This window comes from Trametes versicolor (assembly GCF_000271585.1).
Source record: "Trametes versicolor FP-101664 SS1 unplaced genomic scaffold TRAVEscaffold_7, whole genome shotgun sequence".
In the NCBI taxonomy this organism is placed as follows: domain Eukaryota; kingdom Fungi; phylum Basidiomycota; class Agaricomycetes; order Polyporales; family Polyporaceae; genus Trametes; species Trametes versicolor.
In genome coordinates, this window is record NW_007360327.1 from 1 (window position 1) to 21,430 (window position 21,430).

At 59.8% G+C, this 21,430-nt stretch overlaps 6 protein-coding genes across 6 annotated transcripts; 2 read left to right on the plus strand and 4 right to left on the minus strand.

Annotated features, from left to right (window-relative positions):
- Positions 1 to 1,025: 1,025 nt before the first annotated feature.
- On the plus strand, positions 1,026 to 1,228 carry TRAVEDRAFT_48169 (uncharacterized protein; the record flags this gene model as incomplete). The annotated part of the gene is made up of 2 exons (XM_008041050.1): positions 1,026 to 1,088; positions 1,139 to 1,228. The coding sequence occupies 2 exons, from the start codon at positions 1,026 to 1,028 to the stop codon at positions 1,226 to 1,228; spliced, it is 153 nt and encodes a 50-aa protein (XP_008039241.1).
- A 760-nt stretch (positions 1,229 to 1,988) lies between these two features.
- Positions 1,989 to 6,294, minus strand: TRAVEDRAFT_168718 (uncharacterized protein). Its single transcript, XM_008041246.1, has 13 exons — positions 6,045 to 6,294; positions 5,680 to 5,938; positions 5,452 to 5,622; positions 4,762 to 5,362; positions 4,329 to 4,707; positions 3,439 to 4,279; positions 3,284 to 3,382; positions 3,201 to 3,231; positions 3,013 to 3,150; positions 2,940 to 2,964; positions 2,579 to 2,885; positions 2,333 to 2,522; positions 1,989 to 2,269 (listed from the first exon to the last, which is right to left on the minus strand). The coding sequence occupies exons 1-13, from the start codon at positions 6,239 to 6,241 to the stop codon at positions 2,106 to 2,108; spliced, it is 3,402 nt and encodes a 1,133-aa protein (XP_008039437.1). The 5' UTR covers positions 6,242 to 6,294; the 3' UTR covers positions 1,989 to 2,105.
- Positions 6,295 to 9,897: 3,603 nt separating this feature from the next.
- On the minus strand, positions 9,898 to 10,419 carry TRAVEDRAFT_83243 (uncharacterized protein; the record flags this gene model as incomplete). The annotated part of the gene is made up of 1 exon (XM_008041247.1): positions 9,898 to 10,419. A coding segment is annotated over one exon (522 nt), but the record flags the coding sequence as incomplete, so codon positions are not given.
- A 352-nt stretch (positions 10,420 to 10,771) lies between these two features.
- TRAVEDRAFT_72328 (P-loop containing nucleoside triphosphate hydrolase protein) lies at positions 10,772 to 15,284 on the minus strand (the record flags this gene model as incomplete). Its single annotated transcript, XM_008041248.1, has 6 exons — positions 10,772 to 11,497; positions 11,570 to 11,739; positions 11,808 to 12,013; positions 12,075 to 12,157; positions 12,230 to 13,082; positions 14,793 to 15,284. 6 exons carry the CDS (start codon positions 15,282 to 15,284, stop codon positions 10,839 to 10,841), a joined length of 2,463 nt encoding a protein of 820 aa, XP_008039439.1. The 3' UTR covers positions 10,772 to 10,838.
- A 2,005-nt stretch (positions 15,285 to 17,289) lies between these two features.
- Positions 17,290 to 17,963, plus strand: TRAVEDRAFT_48173 (uncharacterized protein; the record flags this gene model as incomplete). Its single annotated transcript, XM_008041051.1, has 3 exons — positions 17,290 to 17,296; positions 17,346 to 17,525; positions 17,584 to 17,963. The coding sequence occupies 3 exons, from the start codon at positions 17,290 to 17,292 to the stop codon at positions 17,961 to 17,963; spliced, it is 567 nt and encodes a 188-aa protein (XP_008039242.1).
- A 353-nt stretch (positions 17,964 to 18,316) lies between these two features.
- On the minus strand, positions 18,317 to 20,073 carry TRAVEDRAFT_149358 (uncharacterized protein). Its single transcript, XM_008041249.1, has 2 exons — positions 19,862 to 20,073; positions 18,317 to 19,807 (listed from the first exon to the last, which is right to left on the minus strand). Exons 1-2 carry the CDS (start codon positions 20,028 to 20,030, stop codon positions 18,516 to 18,518), a joined length of 1,461 nt encoding a protein of 486 aa, XP_008039440.1. The 5' UTR covers positions 20,031 to 20,073; the 3' UTR covers positions 18,317 to 18,515.
- Positions 20,074 to 21,430: the final 1,357 nt, after the last annotated feature.

Genomic DNA, 21,430 nt, shown 5'->3' on the forward strand with positions numbered 1-21,430 from the left:
CAGTGTAGAAGCGATTTGCAACAGGACCCAGTTTAAAGTGACCCCGGTTTAACTGCTCATTGAGGGTGCCTTGCTAGCGCGAGTGCGTGCCCGGTGAGGTCCAAGCTGGCGCATGTCTGGAAAAGAATAACTGAATATGTTGACTTCGATGATTACCCGTTGTTGCGGCGCGGTGTGCTCTCGGTTGCCCGAGGCTCAACGCGTAGCGGGAGCATGACTCATTGTAGCAATTCCTTGGCTTTCTCTAATATTGCTTTAGCAACTCGTACGGCCTGCTCACCAGGCGGTATCGCGGTCTAACCCGAACCCTAACCGTACGTGTTCTAACAACGACTTAATCGTCGTTATATGCGATAACTGATTACGCTTTTATAGCTAACCCGAACCCTAAATCGAACCCAAACCAAAACCCGAACCCTAACCGAACCCTAACAGGCGGCACAAGGTATATTTGGTATATCACGTGATGTTACATCATAGGAGATCTCCGATCGATTAGGTGATGTCATAGCCTAGACCGTCGCGTCATGCGCAGCCTGGACCATGACATCATTCATGGCAGATCATCAGCATTAGTCACAGCACGGGAGCTGTGCGCCGATGACGGGAACAGCATCAGTAATCAGATACTATTGTTAGAACAGCTCGAACAATAGCAGCCAATCGCGTATCCGCGATTGGATATCCCATGTAAGCAATATCACGCATCGCGCAGGCCGTAGTTCCGGCCGCGATGCCGGGAAAAACCTTATCGGATGAACTATACAGGACCTGATGAGACTGTTAAAAGTCGAAACAGGATGGGTTGGAGTTTTCTCCATCCCCTGTTGTCCTAGTTCGACTCCCCACTCGTCGTCGTCGTCGCACAACTCGCTTCGCTCGTTGTGCTCCTCCTCCCTAACCCTAACCCTAATCCCCTGTTGTCCTATTCGCCTCCCCACTCGTCGTCGTCGTCGCACACCTCGCTTCGCTCGGTGTGCTCCCCTCCCTAACCCTAACCCTAAGTGCTGGTCAGCTCGTCCAAGATGCTTCCATCGTTGCTGGAGGAGCATGCCAAGTTGGACCGCATCTATGGACATGGTATTTGGGTAAGTTGCTTTCTTACCTGCAGCTCTATGCTTGCTCACAGTTTGTTTAGCCTGGCGTGGTCGGGTTGGACGTTGGAATCCACCAGCTCCAGTCTCTCTCACACCACCACAGCCAGCTCGCCCTGCACCTATCTCTATAAAACCTGCCACTGAGCTCACTGGCTAGATACAAATGATGCAAATTGAATACAAGCACATTTGCAAGACTTTTAGGCACCTGACATGGCTATTCTTTGTTGCTTTACGTTAGGGCACATCTATTCTATCCTGTTGCCTTTTTCTGAGCCTATCCATGCATGTTTCGAGACAGGGCAGCCTATGCACAGGAACGACCCTCTTGTATTGGCCCAAATTCTGCAAGCGCTGATAGCACCGCCACCTCTCGCCGATGCAGGCGCCCACTCTCACTTCGCCCGGATGTGTCCCTCGAACGTCCAAACAATGCTGTAGCCACAAAGCAAAGGGACAGGAGAATATTACCTGTTCAAACTGTGTCGCACTGGAGGTAGTGAGAATATAACACTGTATGTGTTCCACTATACAATGCACTCAGCGATCCAGCAGGCCCGCTCATGCCCGCACCACCCCGCACAAGCGCGATCGGGGACTTCACCCTCTCGCTACCAGGCCTATTGCGCAAATTGACGAGGTGCTCGCTGCACAAAGGGCACACGCAAAGAGAGGACAGAAGCCACAACGAGGTGCGGACACATCACAGCAAAAGTGCTGTGGTAGCGACATGCAACGATACACGAAGGGCATCACCTCGGATGGCGAGCCTGACAGGGCATGCGGAGGGGGTGGAGCCAAGTTGCACGGCGGGCGGCGCAGTACACAGTCGCAGAGACCGTCGAATCCCGAGCCATCCCACAAGATCAGCGCCACAGCAAGTCAATGGATCTATACAAGAAGTCCGCATTATGTTCGGGGATGCTGTACAATACATCGTGAGGTATACGTTATATACACATAGACAGGGAGCACCAGTTGAATAGAGCTTGTAAAGTCGCAAGCTACTCACTGCGCGCTGCCATCCGTGACCGCGGGCTTTCGCTTGCCCCGCCCGAGACCCATCCCGACGCGAACGAGAGTCTCGAGGCACGCGCGGCTGTTAATCAGCAAGTCCTCGTCCCACGCGATACCGGCGGCCTTCTCAAAGAGAACGACGATGGTCGAGCCACCTGCGCGCGGAAGCGGAAGTCAGCGATACGAACAAGCGTGATGTCAGTGAGGAGACGACGCACCGAACGCGAAGTATCCAAACTCCTCGCCGCGCTTGACCTGCTGGCCCTCCTCGACCGTCGTGTGGATGCTCCCGACCATCATCGCGCCGATGCACACGCACATGACGCGGCCGAACTGCGGGCTATCGATCGGGACAATCTTCCGCACGTTCTCGCCATAGACGTCGAGCGCGGTGCGGATAGCTTGAGGCTATGACACAGGAGTTGGCTACGGCAGCGCAGCGCGAGCGAGCGAGGAAAACTCACGTTGACGGTGTAGTACTCCCCCGCGATGTCCGTCATAGGCCCGATAGTCCCGTCGACAGGCACGTGGAAGCGATGGTAATCCTGCGGCGCGAGGCGGAAGATACACAACGCGCCGCCGATGTATTTGTCTGCGTCGGCGCGATGCGCGTCGCCCAGCAGGCGGGCGACTGAGAAGTCGCGACCTTTGATCCATAACCGCGTCGCCTCGCTGACGGTCTCGAAGACCATCAGTCGACAGTCCGCACCGCTCACAACGCGGTACGGGTCGTCCGGGTTCTCCACGGGGCGTGCATCAGCTTTGAGTTTTCTATACATACGCCGTCAGTCTGAGTGGCGTGTCATTGAGACAAACGAAACACACCTGTAGAAGAACTCGTTGAACGTCTCTGTACGCCCGTTAGTGCTGCGTCGAGGCGAAATAACACGACACGTACTGAAACTGGTCAACGGGTCGCGGACCTCATCCATGTTCAGTCGGTGGAATGCGATAAACGTCGGGATGTCGCGCGCAGATTCGGGCGAGTCGTACTTGATACCCTGCTTGATTGACAAGGACTTGAGTAATCGTCGCGCTATGATGGTAGTCAGCGACGCGCTCTCGCCGTCTCAGAATGAGACATACCTCGTCCGCCCTCCATCCGGCTCTTCCAGCCCTGTAGAGAGGCGTTAGTAAACCGCGAGCGGCTCGTATCAGATGGAACTCACCTTGTACAGCAGACGGATGCCAAGCCGGACATAGACGGCCATCTTCTCCTCCTCGAGCTGCCCGGTCATGCGGTTTTGTACGATGATGTTCGCCGAGTTCTGCACACACCAGACCCGTCAGTTACCCCTCGCCATCGCACAACCAAACGACGTACCGCGCCGAGCTTGTAGTTGCCCGATGACACCTTCGAAATGACCTTCGTGTACCATTTCCGCTGCGCTTGACTCGCGGTCACGTAGTTGCCGACGACGATCCGGTCCATGCGCGCCCAGTCCTGGCTCGCGCACACCGCTAGATGTGTCACAATGTCGACCTCCGCCTTCGAGTTCAGGCGTGGTCGGTGGCAAAGCGGGCAGTTCTTAACGTTGATGACCCGCTCGACCGAGCCGTCGGGCGACGACGACCCGGACGAATCTTCCGCGTCAGACGAGGACGTCGAGCTGTTCCGCACAAATGAGCCCGGGCCAGGCGAGGGCGACGTTCCGGGACGTCCGGGAGTGAGCGCGACGTCCACGAGCGGCTGCTGCATTGGTTCGGTCGCCTGCGCGTGGGGCGCGTTCGGGAAACGCGTCGCATCCTCCTGATGGTCGCGGCCCATGGCGGCGGGGTTTGAAGGGATGCCGGAGAAGTCGAGCTTGTCGAAGTTGAGCGCCTGCTGCACCTCCATGCCGCTGGTGATCGCAGGGGTAACTGGCGCGGACGTGTCCATCGCACTGTCCTCGGGGTCGATCCGCTTCTTCTCGCTCGCGGGGCGGAAGAGCTCGGTCTCGAGACACTGGATCGCCTCGTTGATCGTGAGCACGTCGGTCCGGGATTGCTTGTTGAAGCGGGTCCAGAACGAGTTGACGGTCTCGTGCGAGAGCGTCGATCCTAGAGAGTCCAGCATGGACGTGAGCTCGAGGTGGGAGATCGAGCCGGTATCGTCGGTGTCGTACTGCTTGAGGTACTCGCGCCAGAACTTCTGGCGGAGCGCGTCGTACGGCTGGTACTTCGCTCTGTCGCGTGGTTCAGAGCAAGCACCGCCACGCTGTGCAGTGTACGCACCTGAATATGATCTTCGGCTTGTGTTTCGACTCCCACGGGACCTCCTTCGCGGTCTGCAGCGGTAGTTCAAAGCTCTCCATAGAGCGCTGCCCGTCTTCGTCGTCCGAGTACAGCGCGGTCTTGTCGTCTCGTTTTGGCGCGTTCTCGAGTAGCTTCGCGACGTCGAACGACGCCTCTGCGACGTGGTCATTTGACGACAGCTTGTCCCAGTCGAGCACGGTGAGCTGCACCTTGAACGCGGTTTCGTACCGGCGCACGTGGAACAGCATCTTCTCGTCCCACTGCGGGTTGAGCGAGTGCCGAATGACGCGCGTCCGGAACACCTTCTTGCCGAACGACACGACGACGAAAGGGTCCATGTCCCAGCCCATGCGCGTCACTGTACAATGAATGGTCAGCACGGTCCGCGCGCGCCTGTATAACGTATGCTCACTATTCTTAAGCTTCGGCAAGTCCTCCGCGCGCTGAATCTCTAACATCACGATGCCCACGATGTCGTTCGCCGCGTTAAAGTTAAACTCTTTCGCCTTCGCGGTCCATGACTTGCGGAACTTAGACTTCTGACCGGCACTGGGGCGCGCTTGCGGCGTCGTGCCCCCGGACAGCGAAGGCGACAGCGTCCCGGGTGAGGCGACGGCCGTCCCAGACCCAGACGCAGTGAGTGCACCGTTAGCCGTGGTTGAGTCGAATGAGAGCGAGCGCGGGGTGCTCGCGCGCTTCGGGAACATCTTCGGGATGCTGAAGCCGGGCGAAGGCGGCTTCGACGCCAGCGGCGTCTTCGTGATCGCGGCTGGGGTCGGCGTTACAGGTGTCTCGGGCGCAGCTTGGCGCGGTGAGGGCTGCTGGATGAGCGCGCCGTCGGACGAGATCCCCTGGGAGGGCGGAATATAGAGGTTGGAGAGATGGCTGCCAGGGCCGGAGAGAACGTCCTCGGCCTCATCTTCGCTGTTCGTCTCGCCCTCATCTGAACTCAGCCCATCGTCCTCGTACTGCGGGCCTTCCGCGTTGGAGCGGATAGTGCCGATACCTTCGGTCTGTACGTGCGCGGATCAGCGTAAGCACGGATATGAGGTCCGCGAGGTGGGAAGCGGGGAAGGCATCGGGGAAATGAAAGGACACTCACCGCCGGGGCAGACACGAGACTCGGGCGCGTACGTTTGACAAGCTCGGAGTAGATCTCGCCGAAGTCCATCAGGGTGGTCGTGTTCGGGGGCGAGACAAAGCCAAGCTTGAGCTGGATACTTCCAGATGGGGGTGTGGAGTTGCGCGACGACTGCAAGTTGCGCGCGATCATCTTCCAGTGCGCGCGCGATCAGTTCTAGGCATCGCACGGGCTGCGCGGATGACTCACGGTGTTGTTCGTGTCGTCGAAGGGGAACGCGCTGCCATCGCGGAACCAGTCCTCAAGCGGGATAGCGGTCTCTCCGAGGTAGTCCTTCTTGAGCATGTCCTTGTCCCAGATGACGAGCTCAACGACACCGAGGCGGTCGGCGAGGGAAAGATAGATAGGGAAGTCGAACGTCGCATCCTTCGGGTTGAACGTCGGATTTACGGTGCGCTTGGAGACGGGAGTCTGCTGGCGGTTGCCCAAGACCGAGACGACGACGAACCTATGTCCCGCACACCGCGCACACGACACACAAACATTGCACGTGAGCATACCATCGACCGGAGAGGGGGGGACGAGACGAGTGGCAGGAGGAGGGGAAGACTCACGGATCGCTGAGTCCATTCCGATCTTTCGAGAGGAGGTTCGTACAGCTGAGTACCTGCACCCTAAGGAGCACGACAGGAAGCTCGCCGGGAAGGGGCGCGAAGGCGTTGCCGTTCCCTCTACCGCCTGAGACGCGTGCGGGTAGTCGCTTGAGAGCACGGCCGATCTTGAGAGCCTTCTTCTTTGGCGCGGGGCCCATTACGGGCAGTGAGGGGGTTGAGAGAGCGTCGAGAGAGCGAGCGTGGATGTCGTGAGGGGGGACTCGGGGGTCGTGTTCGTGGTGGTGGTGGTGGTGGACGAGTGGAGGTGATGGAGCGGGCAATGAGGTCGGCGCCTCGCGCGCACGCCGCCATCACCTCCGCCTCTCCGCACTTGTCCTCTCACAGCTCCCATCGTAAATGACTTGATCGAAAAACACTGCTCCTCGGTCATCGACTCCCCCGACGCCCCCCTGAACGCTCGACAGCGACCCCGAATTCCCGCAAGAGCGATCACCCAGGTGGTGGTGGAGTGAGCGCCAGTGCGGCACCGACGTCGGCGCGCTGCGCGTCCGTCCAGGCCTATCCGTCCGTCGTCCGCGCAGGCCCTGCGTGAACAAGAGTAGGCAACATTCAATGCACCGACGCACGCGCAAGGCTACATTATGCTTCGCGCGATACCAGGTGAGCTCAACAAGTGCTGGACGCGCCCACAGTGAGGTCGGTGCCGCATTTCTCTCTCTCCCCACCTTACGCTGCTGAATCCCCTCTGTTTTGCAGCTACTCTACAGCGCATACTTGGCCTCTGTTAACATCATATACACCGGTTCCTCTGCGCAGCTTGAGGCGCGATCTCCAAGTCTGGTTTTCAAAACAAGCGAAGACTTTTCTGGAGGCGTCGATCCCGTCTTGCCATCCTCTGACATCTACGTCGTCCCGGATTTCGACGTTCAACGGGTCCCCGCCTCCCGGGACACATAGCTACTCAGACCAAGAGCAGCCTCGCAAACTTACACAATTACACTCGCTGCCGTTATCCGTGCGCTGCTTTTCTGTGATCTAACGACGGCCCTCCTGCAGCAGCTTCTGTCCGCCCTCCCTGACGAAGAGCTTCTTCGTAAATCTCGCCGCATGTCTGGCTGGCTAGCTGGAGATATGCAAATTCCCCTCGCTATATAACTGAGAGGTACTCTTTGGTTCAGGGTCTTCTACGCCTGCTATCTCTTCTCCTGCTCTCTCGGCCAGCTTCGTCCTCTCTCGCGCTCCTCTCCCTCGCGCTCGCGCTACTCCCTCACTCTATCAGCGTCCACCCGCGCTTCCTCCAGCTTCGCCAGCGCATGCTCTCGTTCAGCGTCATGCAAGATTTTCAGCACCTCCGCGCCGTGGAACTTCGCCAGTAGCCACGGCAGCTTCCGGAAATCGTCCACGGTGACAAAGTCCTTGCGCGACCGCGACGCGAGGATGGAGATGTACTCGTCGGGAAAAATCCCCGGCTGTCCAAAAAGTCGATGAGAGTACGAGGTACGCCATATTTTGGATCTCCACGTCCGCAAGCGTCCAGATGTGCTCTTCCTCCTCGGCGGTGCGGGTATCCCCGAGGCACGCGCGCCAGTCGCCGGGCGAGTAGGGATCAAGAGGGGTGACAGAGCGGCCTGCCTCGTAGGCTCGTTCATGGCTGGCTGTTGCGTGTCCGCCTGAATATATGACGGCCGAAAGGCAAGGGCAGCGACAGTGAACGGTGTGCCAAAGAAACAGAAATCGCCGAGTTTTGCACTCGCGCTTGCGCATGACCGTCCACGGATACTCGCGCCGGGCGCGCCGCTAGGCTGGCTTGTTAACTCGAACTTGTGCAGGATCACAGAGCGTTCACGTTCAGCTTGTTTGCAGACCACCCCAATGCCCTCCAAAGTCATCTGCGAGACGTCCGCGTCAGTGTTGGTCATCTACCGGAAAGCTCTAGCTAGTCACCAGCCCGCGCATATCGCCGATCGCACGCACAGACATGTACATCGCCGATTACCTCTCCTGCGTTTTCACTTAACTCATGATATCGGTTTTCGTGCCAGAAGACGAAACTCATCCTAGCTCAGATGGAAACATCCTCGCGCGCACAGCCCGCGTGTGCAAGACATTTTGGGACCTCGCCCCCTCCGTCCTCTTGTCGTCCCTTCCTAACCTTCGGTCGCTATAACGCGTCCCTAGCCTGCTCAGCATAGTATGTACGCGTATTCCTCTACACGGCTAACTCTCGACCGTAGCCTGCATCTCAACGCTAACCCTCGGACAGACTTTTCATAGCCCTGAGAAATCACATTCAAAACATGGATACGCATCCGTAAACCTTGCCCACAGGACCAGCGCCCGTACATCCTCAAGGAAAATGCTCTGCAAATTTAGGGTCAACGACAGTGAGTCCGATTCACGAGTGCGAGACGCAGCGTACCATCAACCCGCGCGGCCTCTTCATCGCCAGCCTCCACCAGAAACCGCTGCGCCGTATCCAGTTCCACCCCCGATATCTCCTCCAACGTACGCCCTTGCACGTCGCCGCCGCTCGGTGGTCGGACGCGCCACCATCGACGGTACTCGACATTGTCTATCCATCCGTACGCAACCTGGGGGCGCTGCACATCGATCTTCTCCGGGTCTCCCTGGTCCTCCATAGCCTCCATACGGGCGCCCCAGCCCGAATCCTCGCTTGCGTCCGAGTATTCGTCCTCACGTATGTCACAGTATTCGTTCCTGCCTGTGTCGAAATATTCGTCGTCGCTCATGTTGTAATCCTCGTCCTCATCCGCGTCAAAACGCATCTCCTCAGCCTCCCAAGTATCTTCTTCCGTGTCGTAGGCAGCATCCTCCTCCTCGAACCGAGCTTCGGGCTGTTCATCATCCTCTTCCGAATCCTCGTCCTGGGATTCTGTGTTCTTCCTGAAGCTCGGCCGCGCCTCGCACACCTCCACAAACTGTAGGGCCGACAGCGCATTCGCAAGGCGCTGTGGAAGCGAGCGCGCGGCGCGTGCACGATCCTCCTCGACCGTGGCCACGAGAGCGCTCCTGGCCGCCAACACCTGCCGCGTATCGAGGGGTTTTCTGTATTCCGGCATACGCGGTAGTAATATACGCACGAACACGAGCGACGCCGACAGCGGGCGGAGGGCGTCCGGAACGGCGTCCTGCAAGGCTCGGAGGTCAGCACAGGCGGCGCGATGCAGTACAACAGCAGATGTATAAGACGCACCAGCCACCCGAGAGAATCCAGCGTGACGCCCTCGGTGTCAACGTTCAGCTTGAGCTCGAGAACACGCAGGTTCGGTGCGCGCGCTGCGACCTCGCCCCAGAACGTCATGGGACACTTCCCGAGCATAAGCGAGAGGAACAACGCCCTCGGCTTCGTCCGCTCCACGGCGTCCAGCAACACATTGAGCCCCGACTGGCTTAGAGGGTCGCCCACGCGCATGTTCTGCCGGATCACCAAATGGCGTACGGGGCCGAGCACGCCCATCGCGGACGGGAGGTCTGCGAACTCGTGAACATCGAGGGAGCGCAGCGCAGGCCACCGCGCGCCCTCGCGCGGTAACCCTCCTGTCCAAAGCCCGATCTCCAGGTCAGTGAGGTTCGGACAGAGCTGCACGATGTCGAGCGCGGGGGGGCTGATTTTCAGAAGCACCAGCGCGCGCACAGCCGGGAGAAGCGTCGGCGTGTACGTGTGTCCGAGCTCGCGGAAAGAGGGCCCCATCTCGTACAAGCACTTCAGGCGGAGCGTGTGCAGCGCGGGGAACGCCGCGATGGTATCGAGGAGGGCTGGAAACGTCTTCGGCTCATGGTAAAGATAGAGCCCCGAGTCTCCTATAGGAGCGTGATATTGAAGCTCGAGGATGCGCAGCGAGCGCGGGAGGCGGGGCACGATCGTGTTGACTATCGTGTCCCCGACGGTATCCAACTGGACAGAGATGAGTTTTGGGAGGGCACAGAGGGCGTCGGCGAAGCGCGGGGAGTCATATAGCATCGTCGGGTGAAACAAAGGGAGAGCGACCAGGCGGAGGTTGCGCGCGTTCATGAGGATATCGACGAGGAGGCGGACCTGGGACCAGTCGTACGCCTCATCATCCCACGGCGGGCTGCGCGAGCGTGATTCATAGATATCGTGGTCGAGTTTGAAGGCGTAATGCAGAACAGTGAAGCTCTCAAGGTATTGGACGCGAGGGCGCGACCCGAAGAACAGGTGCCGATGCGCAAGACGAAGATGGGGGCCGTCCGGGCAGACGATGACGGCGGAGACACGGTGTATAGCGAGGTCGTGGATGCGCTTGGAGGTGAGTGCGAGGTTGAGCGCGTTCTTGCCATATAGCTTGTCTGCGATGGAGCGGAGGACATCGTCGTTGAGCGAGAGAAAGTCCATGTGTCGCAGAGTCAGGGTGGCGTTGCGCTGCAAGTCGTCGAGTGGCGCACCTTCGTGGTCGGACAAGTAGAGCATCGCCCAAGACAGAACAAAGGGTGTTGTCCCCTCATGCCACGTGTATGTGCCACTCCGTAAAGCAGTGGCACAGCTCGATTCGCAGGCATCCGTGGATATTGCGGTAAACAAGGACATCCGAAAGCGTGCACTCTCTCCGACCATATGTGCAGCGGTCTGGGCACTTCGGAGTCGTGTGCACGGCTTCCCTCCAGATTATATTTGACTTCCTTGTTCGATTATAACACGACTTGTCCTATTAAGTGCAGATAGCAGTGAGCGTACCTACACCACAACCCTCTCTCATCAATCAAAACCACAAAAACCCACCCAACAACAATCCTACCGTCCCACCAAACAAACCCTCACACATTCAGCGCATTCCGCCACCTCGGCCCACCCACCTCGCCCAGCACCCGCTCCACCTCCGCATACTCCAAGTTCAGCGCGACCCGCCGCTCGCCCTCCGCCCTCCGCGCCACCGCCGGCCCGTCCTCACATATCAGCGCATGCGCCGCGAGCAGCGCATCGAGCACCTGCCCCAGCTCGTCCGCGTTCGGGCGACGCACCGGGTCCGGGTCCGCGTCGTTCCCCGAGCCCCCGAGCAGGTTCAGATACACGAGGTGCTGGTGCTGCACGCTCGCCCACTGGATCTCCTCGACGCCCTCCTTCCTCACACACCTTAGCACCGCCGCCAGCATCAACCGCTCATGGAACGCCAGCTCGCGCAGGTACGCCGCCGTCGGGCTGTTCTGCATCTCCTTGATCACCGCCTTCACGTCCTCCGTCCTTGCCGTCCGCTTCCTTGCCTGCACGAGCTCGACCGTGCGCCGGCAGATGTCGAGCACGCGCCGCGCGTCGCCGCTGATCGACGACACCTTCATCGCCGCAAACTTGAGCGCATCCGGGGCAAGCACCTCTTGGGTATCCGCGGGCAGCCCGAGCCTCGCGCCCGCCAGCCGCGCGCGCACGATCTGCTCGAGCTGCGGCGTCGTGTACGGCTGGAAGTTGATGCGCACCATCCCTGCTCACCCGCGTCAGCATTCAGCATCTACAGCTCGAGAAAAAGAATACGGGAAGAGGGAGGGGGACGCACCGAGCCGACTACGAACCCGACCAGACATGACGCGCTCAGGCAGGTCCATCGTGTTCGCAACCGCGAGCACGACGAGCTTCGAGCGCGCGAGCGTCGGCCAGTTGAAGAAATTATACACCACGTCCTGCTTCGTCGTCATCAGCTGGTCGAGCTCGTCCATCAGCACCACGCTGTCCCCCCACCAGTACCATTAGCACACAGTCGCAGGGCAGCAAGAAGGGAAGAGGGAGGGGCGCACCAGGCGTGGCCGCCGGCGGGCCCGACGCGCGCGGCGCCGCTGAAGTGCTGCGAGAGCAGCCGGAGCGCCTCTTTCGCGCCGATCTTCATGTGCCCGTCGCGCGCGGCGTCGTGGCCGGAGACGGCCTCCCAGAGCAGGCCGTACGCTGCGGCGGGCTCGGGGATCTTGAGCCCGTTGATCTCAACGTATGCGAACGGGTTTGCTTCCTAAACAAAGGTCAGTTACGTCTCCGTGAGAGACCACGAAAGGGGCAGCAAGTGGACGTACATTCTGCTCAGCCATGCGCTTGAGCTCCCGCACAACAGCATGCACAGTCGCCGTCTTCCCCGTCCCCGGCACGCCCGAAATATCTGCCCGTCAAACCCATCAGCCAACCCTCTTCCCCCACCTCCCACCCCCACACCAAAGAAACCCGCACTCACAAATACACCCGCCACTCCCCTCCTCCAGCAACTCCTCCACCGCCCTCAACACCCGCCCATACTCCGCCTCCCTGCACGGCAGCGCCCCCGGCCTTGCCGCCACGTGTAGCACATGCATCGCCCTCAGCCAGGGATCCTCCCCCAGACCTCGCACCGCGTTTTCGTCCATATCGAGCATCCCCGCTGCGGCCGGAGGCGGACGTACAGCAAGCGCGGTCTTCCTGCGCGTGCGCAGCGCGGCCTTCGAGTGCGGCGTCGGCTGTGCGAGCGACGCGTCCTTGCCGCGACCGCGGCGGCGGGGGGTGGTGGCCGTTGAGGCCGTGCCTGTACGTCGCGGTGTCCGCGGGGTAGACGTCCCCGCGCGCTTGCGTTTCCGGGAGGGTGTGCGGGGCTCGAGCTCGGCGACGACGTCGTCCTCGTCCGCATCGTCGTCCTCGTCTTCACTCTCGTCTCTCAGCGGAGCTTCAAACTCGTCCCCAGACGCGTCGTCGGACGACTCGGAGCGGTCCTCATCGTCCACGCGGCGTTTCTTGCGCGGGCCATGTGCGCCATCGCGAGTAGACGAGGAAGCCTTCGCTTTCGCCTTCACCACCCAGACGTCGTCCGCTGGCCACTCTGCGTCTTCGGAATGCAGTGAGTGGTGGGCGAGCGCCTGGAGACGGAAGGAGTCCCAGTCGAGGGCGTAGTAGAGGCCGCGCATGGGGTCGACGGCGAGGTGGCAGTAGAGGTCGTCGGGCGTGGCGTCTTCGGGGACGGTGACGCGTTTGGCGGGGGAGGAGGAGACGGCGCAATGCGTGAGGATGGCGGAGGGCGGGAGGGTTTCGCAGGCGGATATGTTGTACAGCACCTCGTTCTGTGAATCGCCAAGTCAGCAACTGCACAATGCGCAACAGCATGGCTCTGAAGGAACGTGAAGTAACGGTTACATCCCAGAATATCATCCATAAACGATTCTCAACAAGCATTCAATGCGATGTTGAACAACATGACTTCTCAGGTTAGCACTAGCGCGACCCCAGTTGTCACTGGTGACTAGCTGTTCGACTTAGATCGCCAGTCGATATCATACACCACGCGCTTTGCCAGGCCCACGCGCCGTCTCGCTATGTAACTTCTGCTTAGCTCGCCATCCACGACAACGCTGCCTACACCCACATAGCGTAACTCCGACACCGCCCCGCACAAGCCACTGCTCACTCCGCACGTCGAGCTCCTCCTCAGAATCTCCGACGCACTCAGTGAACAGCGGGCGTGTGTCCCAGACCACGGCGCGTTGCGCGGCTGCGTCATGCGAATAGGGTTACGCGGCATTATGACTAGCCAGTGTACAATCGTGGCTGTTCCGTTGTCCCGCAGAAAATGTCCTGGGGAGGGGAACAACCAGCTCAAAAGATAGAGACAGGCGTACACCCTGGCCCTCCCCGCGTCGCCGCCCGGTACAGCTGCCGCACTATATTCTCCAAGGACGTCTCGATCCGCGAGCGGCCACATGGGTTCCTCATTCAGAGAATATTGATGTACGCCAGATACCCCCGTCGCCCGGAACGCGCGCGAATGCTCCCCAGGACGTGTCCAGCCCGTTCGATGGAACAAGCAGAGAACGCCCTGGGGGCTGCGGGATGCGTCCCGTGGAACATGTTCTGCGTTCCGGGTGACAGAGTGAGTCAAAGCTATGGTAGGCCAAACCACACAAGTCGAGGACCTCCGGGGCAGGTGCCTCCGTGCGTCACCGAAGCATCCCCTCAAGCCTTAGTACCTGGCGCAACATCGTTTGCAGCCGGTTCACAGGATCACATATGTACACCGACGGGAATAGCGTGCCTGCCGTGCTCGACGCTGGTCAGTGGCATCGACCACATACTCAGGCGAGCGTACAAGGTCAAGACGCGCGCCGCCCAAGTACTCCCGTTGGAGCGAGCAACACTGCACACAGCGCACGACACTGATACCTGCGTCACTCGACCAATCCGCCAGAACGCGGAACATGAGCCGAAAGGTGTTCTGCGGGACATCTCTCCCCCACGGGGACTTTCTGAACAAGCGCGAGTCGCCGAGGCGCATCGTCGAGAGCGAGCAGCAGTCAGCGATGCTCCCCGCCCCGACGCGCCCCCACCCCTTACTGCCTCCTGGTCGACGCAGAAGATCGAACACACCGGCACAAGCGTTCAGCGGAACACATTGTTCGAGACCAGTGGAAGTTGCATGATCACTGAGTCGCGAGACGGACGCTCAGCTTGCCTCTGACGAGCACTGTGCTCACGCCTGCGATGTATGTGCGCGGCCCGTGTGGCTGAAGCGTGAAGCCATTCTGCGAAAGCTGCTCACTCGATATGTCGAGCCTCTCAAAAGGCTTATAACATAGCGAATGAGCGGCCAGTAGGTATAGCGGCGGGCGAGGATATGTGAAAAGTGGTTCGGACCGCGTGATCGAGGTTCGCCACGACCACCATGAACACGGCGAACAGGCATGGGTGCACCATGGTCCCTCTTAACCGTTCGTCCGTGCCGTAGAAACACTCGCTTATCTCGCAATAAAGTGTGGCTAGGAGGGAAATGCACGTACCTCGTCGAACTCTCTCCTCGCTCGAATCTTGGGGAGTTCTCCCGGGCGGACGAACCAGTGGACGCGCACGCGGAGTGGAGCCTTGGGGCGGAAGTCGTCTCCTTCGACCGTCCAGAGGGCAGTGATGACAGCGACACTAGGGACGCGTGAGGCGGTCTTGACGAGGACGGTGTCGCCGAGATTGAAGAGGGTGGGAGCATCGGCGTCGCTCTTGCGCGGGCGAGAGACGCGGCCATACGTCCGGATCGGGGCACGTGCAGAGGTAGGCTTGATATTGCGGGAGTATGATTTGTAGAAGTGGGTGTGGAGGTCGTCGAGGGAGTCCGGGTCGTGGTCCTCGTCCTCGAAGAAGTCAAGAGGGCCGGTCGTGCGAGAGTGAAGCGGGCCCGAGGGGATGATCTCAGCGGGCACAGAGAAGGAGGGCGAGGAGAGGTAGGCGACCACAGGCTGGCCCCGTTTCGAGCGGCGGCGGGGCGTGTTGGGCTCAGACATGGGAGCGTGGAGGAGAGAGAGAGAAGGAGAGTGCGAGGTCGCCAATATTGGCCACGCGCGCCTGTCACGTCCTCCCCGTGCCTGTGACGGCTCGCGTCCACAGCGTCGCCCGTGATTTCCGCGCGCCTCGTTCTGTTCTCGCTCATGTCCTCGTACCGTTCGTTCTGTCTCTCATCTCCCTCGACGCACTGGGCAATGTTTTCGATTCTGTTCGAAGTCAACGCAGTCCGCCTCGACGTATTTCCACAGCCTGACTAGGCTCTAGTACGCTGCTTAGACCGCATACAACCACCGTCAATTCGACGCAGAGTCGCAACCCTAAGTCGCGACTCCCTCACTGACACTGTTGTCTCTGGTCAGGTACGTAGAGCGCTGTTTCTCGCTTTTTTTCTCTGAGAGTGCGATAAACACGGACTGCATGAACTCTCTGACACCCAACCGCACATCAGCAGAGCCTCCCTCGATAGGGCCCGTACGCAACTCCAGTGCAAGACTAAGCTCGGTGGTATGTCCACTACGCTGTCGTTACCCCTTGACATCAACTCGACACCTACTGCACATAACGCGCGCACGCACTGCCAGATGGACGGGGACTCACACTGACTATGCATCTCAGGACGACGACGAATATTTAGATGACGCACAAGCCATCCACGCGTCTTCCATCTCGATCTCACCCACGCGATTGCCCTGGCTTGGATTTGACTCCGCTGCCTCCCTGTGCTCTACCAGTGAGGGACTTCGCCAGGCCGTCCGCGAGATTCGCGTCTGGCAGCGAGGCTAAAACATTCACGAAGACGCCCCCGCCACGCGTACTTGTCGTGAACGAGCGTCCTTCGCGGCTTACAGTGTCAGACCGACTTCGCTCGGACCTAGGTCTCGCGGCACGCACCGCTAGGTAGACGCAGACTTGTACCTGCGGACGAAGGCGAATATCCCGATGACGGACAAATCATCCATACGCCCTCCATCTCGCTCTCACCCCGCACGTTTGGTCTGGCTAGGCATATGGCATTCGACTCTGCTGCCTGCCTTGTGCTCTACGAACTTCGTCAGACCTCCCGCGAAAGTCGCGCCTGGCCCTTTCCCTCCGACAGCCCATTATGAAACCCTCCCCTTCACGCGGACTTGTAGGGAGACGAGCCTCTTCTGCGGCTTACAGTGGTCGACTGACATCTTGGAGCCACATCTCGCTGCTTCCCATCTACTATTGGCGGCCTGCCTTCTGCCCAGCTCTCATGCTGTTTCTGGCTGCATAACCTAAGGCTGCCTGCGATATTCTCTGGCACGCGACCCCTCTCCCTACATCTCGCCGTCTTCTCATCGCGAAGGAGAAAGAGAACACCACGTGTGCCACTTCGTTCCTCGACGTTCCCCAACACTTTGTGCTCCACGCCACGGACGCAATCCCGGAGATGTGTCTAAGCTACGGTGAGTTCCGGAAGAATGCGCCGATATCAGTCCAATGCTCACGGTGCCACGCTTCGTGCAATTTTCTTACCGTCGAGGTCGCCATACCGACTACTATTGAGGGTGCTATAACACGCATCTCGGCAGGTATTGTGCGGCAACTATGAGCTTCAGCCTCCAGCCGAATTTCGCCACTACCAACCCGGCGGGCGTTATGGTACGCTTTTCAGAAGCTTATAAAGTGACAAATGTGCGCTATTTCTACGCGCTCCTCGCACAATGGGACAGACAGCATGTACCGTTTCAGTTATATCCCAGCCTTCATACACGGCTGTTGTATCAAGCACCCCCAACCTGTTATGCTCGTGAGTCGCCCAACGTCTATTCGTTCCCACACCACGTACGAAGTGCGATTATGAATCTACAGGATCGCAGATAGCCATGTTTGCGGAATGAGACCCATACAACCCATCAAAAGCCACGAGACTATGTGCGTACTAGTATAAGTACGTCTCTTCTGTGCGAGCTAACCGCAACTCTCAAACATCTGTCGCGCTCTACCACTCTCTTCGAGTCTTAGGAATCTACCGCAGACATGTCTCGTATGTGATCCGCCATCCCAATATTTTCTTTAACTAACTTGGCGTTCAGAGCGCTCTCAAACAGCTCCCCCCGACTCAACCGCTGACGTCACTGCCTCCGAAATGCCGGACAAGCCAGGGGTCCGGTCACCTTTGACCCACACCCCGCCCGTGTCCACTAGTCCCCCAGCAAGCGGTCTATGCATCGAAGATAATATGCAGGTTAACAAGAAGACTCTTCACGAAAGCCGTCAGTATCCGATTGACGGGCCTCGCCAAAACAATGTAGACTCACTCCGGACCATCAGTGACTGCGGGCTTGAGCGGCATGCCTCCAAACAACGACTACACTTATGAATATGGGTGGAACACGTGTGAATCCCCGTCCGACGGCCCTACCCGCCAAAACTCCCGGGACAGCGCCCTGCCCGCATTGGCCAACACACGGCCATCGACGTTCGGCCCTGTGCCCTCACCCCCGGTCCACAGCCCTACCCACCAAGATTCGAAGGACTCGGACGACGCCGGTGTAGGGCTAGCATCTCGGGACAGTGCCCTGTCCGCAATACGGTCATCGACGTTCGGCCCCGTGCACTCTGGTGAAGGCGAAGTTCCCGCCCAAGCTCTCGCAAATGTGGTGCCCGAATCACCTTCCGACATCCAGCAGAGAGGAGAATTGGCAACGTGATGTATGTCATTTTTTTGTTTCTGCACTTTTCGTGTGGTAGAGTGGACGGCGGACTCTTCAGCATTCCTCGACGCACCTCCCGTTGCCCTTGAGCTTGAATGCCGACCGTCAACCAGTTATGCGAGTTTGTCTTAGTATATAATGGTTGGAAATCAGCATGCGTGCCGTCTGGCTTCTGTGGACGTGTGAAGTAGCGGTTGCTCGTGCAAGTGCGGTCACATTCCGCGCACTTACCTTCCCATAATTTTCCCGGAGCACAACGCCATCAACACATACATACCAGCACGCCTCAAGTAGGCGTGGTTGCTCTACTGAGGGATACACCACACAATGACGCACACGAGGTAAGAGCAGCAAAAGCGCACAGTAGCTTCGATTTCCAACTGGCTCGAAGGGGGTCAGATCCCATGATTAGGTATACGGTATAGGGTATGACTATGCGATAGTACTAGTAATCCTACAACAGCGAGCTAATGCGCGACAAAACACAGCGAAAGCGTACAAGGTCCAACGATCGAGTCAAAACAAGATGTCCAAGTCCAGGCGAATGCACTACCCCGCGACCCCCGCAAGCACCTTGAACACCATCTCCTGCCGCTCCTTGAACGCGCGCAGCTTCGTCATCGCGAGCGCGAGCGCGTTCACCCGGTTCGCGAACGTCACCGCGCGACCCGCCGTGCTCGTTCTCCTCCTTTGAGGGTCCCCAGGGGCGCCGCGCGACCCGCGTTCTACGCTGTCCGCGAATGCGTGCCCAACGCCGCCCTCGATGATATCGCGCACCCGCTCTAGGCGCGGGACGGGAGGTTCCGCTCCCGCCTGCAGCGCAGCGACGGTCGCCTCGCTGTCCTCCTCCTCCATCGCATGAGCCGCGGCGCCAATGGCGCACAGCTCCGCCATGAACGGCTTGAGGGCGGCGGGGCACTCGGAGAGCGCGAGCGTCTGCCCGAGCACCCCACGGATGACGGGCTCCTCGGCGCGCGGGAAGACCTCGGCGAGCGCCTTGGAGGTGGGGTCGTGCCGCGTCGCGGAGGCGGCGACGTCGAGGATGGCGAAGGCGACGGCGGCGAAGTACGCGCGGGGCGCGTCGGCGCGCATGAGTGTGCGAAGGTGCGGCCGCCGCTCGAGCACGTCGGCGAGCGCGGCATACAGTGTTTCGCGCACGAACTCAATCCCGGGCTTGTCCTCGGCGAGGATCGTGGGTGATGGGGGGTTTTGGCTGTATATTGACGGTGGGAGTGGGGAGGGCGAGGTGGGGGGTGATGAGAGGTATGCGGAGGTGCGCGGGGATGAGGTGGTAGCGGAGGTGCGTGAGGACGTGCGTGAATGTGAGAAGCGTGAGGACGGTGCGGGCGAGGGCGGCTCGAGGGAGTGCGCAGACGCGGAGGGCGAGATCGGGGCCGGCCCGGCGCCGTTCTCGTCATAGCTCGGCGGGGGCATGAAGCTCGCCTTCAGGCGGCGCTCGCCGCGGCTCGGGCCCGTGTCGAGCGCGGCCTGGAGGTCGTCCGCGTACTTTTCCTGGAAGGTGCGCCGCATGCTGATCTCGATCGCGACCGCGCGCATGTCCGCGGAGAGCCCGTTGAGGCGCGGGTTGAGTGGGGTGGTGAGCGGGGGCAGGTTGCAGATGATGCGCGCGAGGTCGTGCTGATACTCGGGCGTGAGGCCCTGGATTTGGGGCACGAGCTGCGACCAGACGATGAGGAAGGGGCGGAAGGCGGGCGGGCAGTTCGTGAGGGAGAGGTCGGTCGCTGGAAGAGCTGCGCCGCTCTTTGCACGACGCGGAAGAGGTACGGATGGGGGATTTGTGGTGGAGCGGAGTGCGGCGAAGTAGAGGCACAGCGCGGGGCCTGCAATGGAACATTGTCAGGAACTGTCATGTTTGCAGATCACAGCGTACGCACCGGTTATCATGAGATCGGCCTCTGCGCTCGAGAGCATGTCAGGGTCGAGGAGACCCTCGACCTTCGCGTGGGACAAAGACGACTTGAGGTACGAGTGGAAGCATTCCTGGATGAACTCCTCGGACAGCGTCGGCTCGCCGCTGCCGGAAGCATTGGCGACAGAGGGCATCGGTTGGTGAAGAGCAGACAGAGGAGGTGGGTGTGTGTGTGGTATGGAAGGGTGAGTAAGAGAAGGGAGCGAGCGCTTTGAGCCGGGGCCGGGCATACTTAACGCTCGCGCGCCAGTGGAGCACGTGGGGCGCGCGCACCGCCTTTTTCGTCGGTCGGAGCCTCCGTGCGCGCCCCGGCATCCCGGCAGCGCAGGAGAAAGCCCGACGATGGGGCAATGCACACACAGCCTGGGGCGGGGAGCGGGGGTGAACGGTGCACGCAGCACGGGCAGGGCGGCCGGGGGGGAGCGAGTGGACTTTGGGGCCCACAAGGTCCCTCGAGGCTCGCAAGGCACCGTGTGGAGTCGTCACTTCAGCAGCTGCACGATCGCGGTACATGTGGTGCTTCGGTATGCCTCGGGAACCCAAGGCACAGGCCCGGGAGGAGTGGGCAGGGGTGTATGAAAAATGAATCCATCGATTGGTCCAGGACGCGAACTTCACAAAGCACGCTCTCTGGCCAAGTACCGTTACGATCTCGTTAGGAAGGACGGGTCGACGATGTTTGCCCGCTAAGTTCGCCGGTCTCCAATGCCATGCCATACTTTCGACACCGAGCAGTCACGAACTGGACGCGTTTCCTCCGGAACTCCGAGTGCTGCGCGAATCTCGGAGCGCGGCAGGGCCGCGGGCGTCGAGGAACGGACGGTGGCGCGCATGAACGAAGACTCTCTTCCCCTGCAGCGAAAGGACAGTGGGATTGGGCGAAGAAGGGTCGCGTTCGAGGTCCCCAAAACGCAAGGTCTTGTCGCGATGTTCAGCCTCAGTCGCCCCAGTTCTTGCGGCCGCCCCGCCCGGTTCCTATCAACCTCAGTAGTAGCCTATACGCTCGCCGGTCCCCCAGACATGTTCGAAAGGTGTGCGAATTGTCATCAGAGTGTCGATGGGATTCGGCGAGAGCCATCGTCCGACCAGAAGTATTAAGCAAGCCGGCGAAAAAGTATGGGGACCATACAAGAGAGAGGGCGAGCCGACTGCGAGCGCAAGAGGGCGAGCGACGAAGTTTGGCTAATGAAGAGCCAAGCGGAAGCTGGGTAAACATTCGCTAGCCTCGAGAAAAGTTCCTCCAGTACAAGTCCGTAGTGACGAGCTTCTCCGGGAGCACGTGCGTGGCGTGGAGCACAAAGTGTTGGGGAACGTCGAGGAATGGAGTGGCGTGCGTAATTTACCTTTCTCTGCAATGAGAAGACGGCGAGATGTGCAAAGACGAGTGGAGGAGATACCGCAAGCAGGTCGCATTTCAATGTCTAGCCGCAATCCTAGCCGTCCCCAGTATGTGCGCCAATCTCCAAGATATAGTCCAATTGCCAGTGGGTTGCTGTTAGATTGTTGTCAGGATATGGTGAGAACCGTCTTACGT

Bases quoted from the DNA above. Each gene is read 5' to 3' on its own strand.
- TRAVEDRAFT_168718 (XM_008041246.1), bottom strand. From the start codon at position 6,241: ATGGGCCCCGCGCCAAAGAAGAAGGCTCTCAAGATCGGCCGTGCTCTC. The intron at 3,151-3,200 runs GTATGTCTCATT...CTACCATCATAG, and splicing joins CCGGATGGAGGGCGGACGAG to CGCGACGATTACTCAAGTCC. The intron at 2,965-3,012 runs GTACGTGTCGTG...ACGGGCGTACAG, and splicing joins CGACCCGTTGACCAGTTTCA to AGACGTTCAACGAGTTCTTC.
- TRAVEDRAFT_149358 (XM_008041249.1), bottom strand. From the start codon at position 20,030: ATGCCCTCTGTCGCCAATGCTTCCGGCAGCGGCGAGCCGACGCTGTCC. The intron at 19,808-19,861 runs GTGCGTACGCTG...GTTCCATTGCAG, and splicing joins GGCCGATCTCATGATAACCG to GCCCCGCGCTGTGCCTCTAC.